General features: G+C 52.9%; 1 protein-coding gene across 1 annotated transcript in view; it reads right to left on the minus strand.

The window, feature by feature from the left end:
* LOC103602092 (calsequestrin-1) overlaps nucleotides 1–4,349 on the minus strand; it is an 11,591-nt gene extending 7,242 nt beyond the window's left edge. The window contains exons 1-3 of the mRNA XM_008586515.1: nucleotides 3,918–4,349; nucleotides 2,093–2,177; nucleotides 1,141–1,241 (exon numbers count right to left, since the gene is read on the minus strand). Coding sequence (XP_008584737.1) covers nucleotides 1,141–1,241; nucleotides 2,093–2,177; nucleotides 3,918–4,196 — 465 coding nt within the window. The 5' untranslated portion in view covers nucleotides 4,197–4,349. The remainder of the gene's footprint in view (nucleotides 1–1,140; nucleotides 1,242–2,092; nucleotides 2,178–3,917) is intronic.
* Between the last annotated feature and the right edge of the window lie 2,629 nt (nucleotides 4,350–6,978).

Here is a 6,978-nt window from a genome sequence, read left to right on the forward strand (position 1 = left end):
CGTTGCATGTGTGGTGCATGTGTGTGATGAGTGTGTGGTGCATGTGTGTGATGAGTGTGTGTGGTGTGTGTGTGTGATGAGTGTGTGGTGCGTGTGTGTGATGAGTGTGTGGTGCATGTGTGTGATGAGTGTGCGTTGCATGTGTGGTGCATGTGTGTGATGAGTGTGTGGTGCATGTGTGTGGTGTGTGTTATGAGTGTGTGGTGCATGTGTGTGATGAGTGTGCAGTGCATGTGTGTGGTGTGTGTGTGATGAGTGTGTGATGAGTGTGCGGTGCATGTGTGGTGCATGTGTGTGATGAGTGTGTGGTGCATGTGTGTGATGAGTGTGTGATGAGTGTGCAGTGTGTGTGTTTGGTGCATTGTGTAGGGTATGTGTAGTGTGTGATGAGTGTGGTGCATGTGTGTGGTGTGTGTGTGATGAGTGTGCGGTGCATGTGTGGTGTGTGTGTGATGAGTGTGCGGTGCATGTGTGGTGCATGTTTGTGATGAGTGTGCGGTGCATGTGTGTGGTGTGTGTGTGATGAGTGTGCGGTGTGTGTGTGGTGCATGTGTGTGATGAGTGTGCGGTGCATGTGTGGTGCATGTGTGTGATGAGTGTGTGGTGCATGTGTGTGGTGTGTGTGTGATGAGTGTGTGGTGCATGTGTGTGATGAGTGTGTGGTGCATGTGTGTGGTGTGTGTGTGATGAGTGTGTGGTGCGTGTGTGTGGTGTGTGTGATGAGTGTGCGATGCATGTGTGGTGCATGTGTGTGATGAGTGTGTGGTGCATGTGTGTGGTGTGTGTGTGATGAGTGTGCGGTGCGTGTGTGGTGCATGTGTGTGATGAGTGTGCGGTGCGTGTGTGATGAGTGTGTGGTGCATGTGTGTGGTGTGTGTGTGATGAGTGTGTGGTGCATGTGTGTGATGAGTGTGTGGTGTGTGTGATGAGTGTGTGGTGTGTGTGATGAGTGTGTGGTGCGTGTGGTGTGTGCGGTGCGTGTGTGGTGCATGTGTGTGATGAGTGTGTGGTGCATGTGTGTGGTGTGAGTGTGGTGAGTGTGGTATGTGTGTGTGGGGTGCGTGCAGTGTAAGGTTGGGGTTGGTAGGGACTAAGTGCCAGTGCAGTCTTAAAGCAAGGCCCTCAGGGGGGAACGCTCACATCAAGCAGAAACTCCACCAGGGTGTCAGCAGAAAACTCGCCGTCGTACTCGATGACTTCATCTCCCTTGAACACGTAAACGCTGTCCTCCTCAGTTAGTCCTAGGGAGTGAGCCAGAGGTGAGCCGTTATCCCAACCTTCCCACAGATCCGAGGATCCAAATCCAGGCTCACAGCCCATGTGGTAATCCCACGGGACCCCACATCGTGCACCTCACCCTTCCCTGCCCACCGCCTCCACGGCCCCTTAGCCCCTGCTCCCGATGTCGACGCCCCTACATTTAGCCCAGGAAGCTAGCCTGGCCCAGCGGCTCCCCGGGGAGAAGCGGGGGGCGGGGCGGGGGCCTCGGGCAGGGCGTGAGAGGAGGGAGCAGGGCGATCCTGATTCCAGCGGTATTTCTCCCTTCCTCTCCCTGCTATAACTAGAGACAAACATTCAGGCTACCTCCTAGTAGCTGACTCCCAGTCCAGCCCTTTAACTCTGCTATTACTGACCAGGTGACTTCATTATTACGAGCCGCCCCTCCCCCACCCATATCCGGAGTCCGGTCTCCAGCCTGTGCTGCCCCCTGGTGGCCGGCTGCTGTAACACCCAGCCACGGCTCTGGAGGGGGAGGGGTGGGGAGAGGAGTTTACAGAGGCTTCTCCAGCTCTGCTTGTGTTCCCTGACTCCCCGCACCTAGCCATGATTTTTAGGTAAGTATAAAGAAGGTCACCCCACCTCTTTCTAGAATTTGAGAGTGGGTCTCCATAAGTGAATAAAGGAGAGTCTGGGACCCCCAGCCATAAACCTCCCAATCTCATTATTTTCTACCCTCCTTTCAGAATATACATGGTGGAAGAGTTCTTGAGCTCCTCAGATCCCACTGCCTGTCTGCCAAGTCCTCCCACTCGGGCCTCCCCCAGTCTCCCATGCCGCTTTCCCCTTCCTGCTCTTCCCGTCTCTCCCTTACCTAGTTTCTTGGCCACAGCTGCGTCCTTCTCAGAGTCCACCAGCCCAAAGCCAACACCCTTGTCTTCTAGGACTTGGGCTGCTAACTGGAGGGAGGGGTTAGAGTTAAAATTAGCCCCTGGAATTCTTATTAACTCCTATTCCCCATTTCATGCTTTCAAGTTGGATCAATTGGAATGCAGGAAATATAAGAGTTGACTTTGACATATGCTAAGATTCAGAATATTCCCCAAATCCCTACAACCCCACCCTTTCCGTCTTTGGCTTGACCTTATTTTAGTTCATGAATATTTCTCACTTTAAGGCGCTGCACTTGATACTTCCCAGTACCTTAGGGATGCTGAGAAGTCTGGCTTCAGAGTGAATGGAGGGCCCCTTCCCTCCTTAAGACTTGGGCCCTTGCACTCCATCCTGATCAAAGGCCAAGCTCAGTGTGGGGGTGATGTTAGAAGTCCCTGAGATTCTTCAGAGTGACTCCCAATGGGAAGAATTTTGGAGGTCTGGTTATGTTGCTGAGGAGTGGAGAAGGCCAGAGAGCTGAGAGTACAAGTCACCCCTCGTCACCCCCAGAGGGAGAGGGACTGACAGACTGGACAGTTCTCATCCAGGCCCAACTTTCCACTTTCACACTCTACTTTAGCCTGTCCTTGGGCTGTGGACAGTCACACTGGAGGTCCCTGCCCCCATAAGCCTCTCAGCTCAGCGTTTAACCCTGATTCACTCTGCTGCGGGCGTAGCTTGTGGCTTTACCCCACCCAGCACAGACTCAGGCACCGTGATTCTCAGGGGGACAGGGAAGGGTGGTGGTTGGCAGGTGTATGGCCAGGGATACTGAGCACTCAGGATAAAAATACTGAGCTCATTAATCAGATGGCAGTTTCCAGCACCCTGCAGGGGCACACAGAAATGACAGCCTGTAGTCTTGATGTCTCACCCTGAAATGAGCCAAGCTCGACAAGCTGGGGCCTATCTGTACCACCAAGCCAGAAAAAAGGGTCACAGAAGCTTGGACAAGGAAACTCAGACACATCCCGGCTCCTACAGGGGTTTGTGTGTGACCACATCTCCCAGGCACCCCTAAGCATAGGTTTTTTTTCCTTTCTTTTTGCAATAACCCCTCTCTCCTTTGGGTCTTCTGTCAGATTGGGGGTAAGGAGACTCTTTCCACAAAGATAGGGAAGGTGTTCTGAAGCCTCCTTCAACCATAAGAATTTTCCAGTGAGGGCATCCAGCTTTATCAATAGGGACAGATGGGGAATCAGGGAAGGGAAAGGAAGAGAGGGAACTGGGAGACCGATAGGAGGGATGGTCTCTAGGAGATATTTAAACATTTAGCCATTACATAAATGACATGTAAGTATGATATCAGTATTTAAATTTATACTCAGTTTGGATCTCTTTGGGGTGCAGGCCCTAAAGTGTGTGGAGAGGGGGCATGTTCTCGCCAGGAGAGTCTGTTGGTGGGGTGAGGGGGGTGCAGCACACTACACTGCAGCTCTTCCCTTGCCCCTAAGTACCTCCCTTCCCCTTTTTTGACCCTGTGTCCTAGTCAAACCTGGTGCTAAGAGCCTCCTATAGCATGGAGGGGAGATGCCCTGCAGCACCCCGTCTGCAACGACCTATCATAATACTTTTGGGTTCCTGGGTCTCTGTTTCTCATTTGGCTAAGGCTACCTGCCACTTGTATCCTGTTGGTCAAGACAGGGGTCCTGCCACACTGTCCCTCACCCCCAGATCCCAACCTCAGAGATCTACATGGGATTGTAGGATAGGACCTCAGAGAGGGGCTGGGCATGCTCTGCAGCCCCGCAGTCCCCCTCACTCACCTCCAGGATCAGCTCCTCCATCTCAAATTGTCTCTGTGAGGCCTTGTCATCCTCGGGGGGGTCGTGGTAAAGGAGTGCCAGCACCTCATACTTCTTGAACACGTTCTTGTAGTTCTTTGCATTGACATTGATCACACGGTCCACACCATCGTACTGAGGGAAGTCCAGCCCTTCCTCCCCCTGTACCCCTGACTTGGGTGTCCCTAGCACCAGCACTAATAACAGTGCCAGCCGCAGACCCAGCACAGCTCTGGCCCCCATCCTGTCTGTAGCCCTCATGGAGGTAGTGAGATCTGGGTCAGCTGTCCTGGTCCAGAAGAGATTAGCTGGGGTGGGGGTGGGGCCCCGGGTCCCGAATCCTGAGTTTGGGGCTGAAGGTGGGTGTGGGGTGGGAAGTGGCCCAGAGCAGTGGACAGAGGACACTGCTGGGTCCTGGAGAAACTGCCGACAGAGCCAAGAGGAAAAGGGTCAGGAGGAGGAATAGGAGCAGGGGGCGGGGATGGAACTGGAGCTGCCCCCTGAAATTGGCAGCCCTCGGTCCCCACCTGGTCCTGTCTAAATATGTCTCTGTGGTTGGCAAGAGAGATGGATAACCTTCTGAGGCCAGGACAGCTCCATGAGGGCTGGAATGCTCCCACCTCCTACACCTCTCCGCCAGTCTCCCAGTGGCTTCTTCCCTCCCCCGACTCCCAATGTCCAGGGCTCCTCAGCCCCTGTCCCCACACCGGCCTAAGAGTTCATCACCATATTAAGAAAGGAAAAGGGAGAGGCGCTGGAGCTAAAAATAAGACCAGATGAGTCGGAGGTAAATGAAGCTGGGACTGGGGGAGGGGACGTGGAGGGGTTATTTGGGAGAGCAGAGGACAGGGCCAGGGTAACTAGACAGAAGGAAATTTGGATGGATGGAGGTATTCTGTGTCAGAGGCTAAATTGATAACATAGGACAAAAGGGGACAAGTGTGATATTGACTTTGCATCCTAAAACCAGGGAATCTTCTATAGGTGAAGTCTGTTTCTTTGATCCTTTGGAGAAGGGGGGTGGGGGAGCAATAAAAGTGTGATCCAGGCTGCAGAAAAGAGACCCCTTGCACTTACCTTTAAAGAACAGGCCCAACGATGAGGTCGTTCCCTGAATAAAAGATGGAGCCGTGTCGAAGACTGGAGACTTGGCTCAGCTCCAGCCAGTTTCCTTTGCTTCACTCAACACTGCTAACTCAGAATGCAGGAGAATGGTAGGGCTGGCCAGATCCCATCCTGTAGAAATTCTGATTTGGGTTTCTCTGCCGTTAAGGCCCATGATGAGAAGGGGAATGTCGCTGGCTGCTACCTCCTGCGTGTGCTCTCTACCCTGATCCTACAGAATGGAACTTGGTTTTCCAGGGCACAGTGGGAAGGGAGGATTCCTCAGGTTGCATGATTTCAAACAGAGCAAATAGGTACTACTTGTTCCTATGTCTTTAACAAGACAAAGAGGATCAGGTATAAACACTGGGGAAAAACACGAGGAGGTGGGCCCTGTGTCCTGAACCAAGGATGTTGATTAATTCTGTGCACCTGAGATATGAAGTGGAGTTGGGGAGTAAGGGATCTCAGCCTGGAGGTGAGGCAGAGTGGGTGAGTTCAGCTCTGGGTTCCTAGGAAAGAAGGATCTTCTTCATGGCCCTCCAGGGCTCTTACCATGCACAGGTAAACTGAGGCATGAGGGAGACCAGGGAGAGACTAGATCAAAGTCAGATGCTCCCACCCCCACCCTGAGGTACCTCTGATTCTGGAGGGATAGTGTTTATTTTGTATCCAGGCAGGGGCATGGAATTATGTTAGCAGAATAACTTGCCCACACTCCCGTGGGGTGGACATTACACAGTTAAGCAAGGAAGGCCACAGAGAATCTCAAGAACAAGGCAGGAATGGGTCCAAGAGGGACAGCTGTCACTGTAGCAGGGGAGACCAGAGCCAGCCTAAGTATGGCATGTTAGAGCTGAAAAGAGCTCAGAATCCCATCTCCGTTTCTCCCAGAAGAGTGACTAATATGCCCAGAGGCCCACAACCAGGGCAAAGACAGCTGGGAGAGATGGGCAGGCCCACCCAGAGTAGATGACCTAGATGTCGTCCAGCCCAGATTTCCCACTTCTGCTGCATTCTGAGGGAGGGGGAAACATTGGAACATTAGACTTGTTCCATCATGGATCTGAACTTTTGTATCCCCAAGGGCATGAGACGGGACTACATGGTGACTCATTCTATTCTTCTCCTGTCCTGCAGTGACCAGACCTCGTCACCCCATCCCACACCTTCCCATTGCCCTCTCTGGCTCCAGTGCCACTCTTACCCTTTCCAGCACCTGCACCCCTCTCTGCCCACCCCCATCCTCCCTCTGAAACTTTGCTATGAAGCCCCTATCCTCGAGGTCCCTGCCTTCAGGCCCTTGGGCTTACCAAGCCTCAGCCACTGGTATCAAATGACCCTGAGTTGGGGCCTCTGTATTTTTAACCCACCAGGCACCCGAAGCTCCTGCTACTGAAACCTAAGGAGCGGCCCCTCCCCGCTCCTCCCCACACCTTCCTCACATACGCAGTGGCCCCTTGATCTTCCAGGGTCTGGTTCAGCCGTGTCAGCAGCCAGGGAAGGACCCCAGACTGAGATAGCCCTGTCCCTAGGAGACCTTGTGTGGGAAGAGGGAGGGGAATGGGAAAGAGAGAGCCTGTATTGTAAGAGCCTGTATTGTGAGATTCGTCTGAAAAGTGGTTGAGGGCGCAAGTTCTTGGTTTTCTCTCCTATAAAATGGGGCGGAGTGACAGAAATACATCTGTGTGAAGTAACTGATGGCATGTAAAGCCCTTGTCCAGTGTTAGGAGTCGTGTGCGGTCATTTAATACATGTGTTTTGTTTTAGGTAACAGCTGACGATTTCCCCCAGCTCTCTTTATCACTTCTCTCTTACCCTGGATATTTTTGGGGCTCAGCCGACCCTCTACTCTGAAAGAGGCCTGGGAATGAACCGACCCACAGGGAAAAGCGGAGGAGCTCTCTGAGCAAAGCGAAAGGGGCAAGTGGGTGAAGGA

This window comes from Galeopterus variegatus, unplaced genomic scaffold (assembly GCF_000696425.1).
Source record: "Galeopterus variegatus unplaced genomic scaffold, G_variegatus-3.0.2 Scaffold4010, whole genome shotgun sequence".
Lineage (NCBI taxonomy): Eukaryota > Metazoa > Chordata > Mammalia > Dermoptera > Cynocephalidae > Galeopterus > Galeopterus variegatus.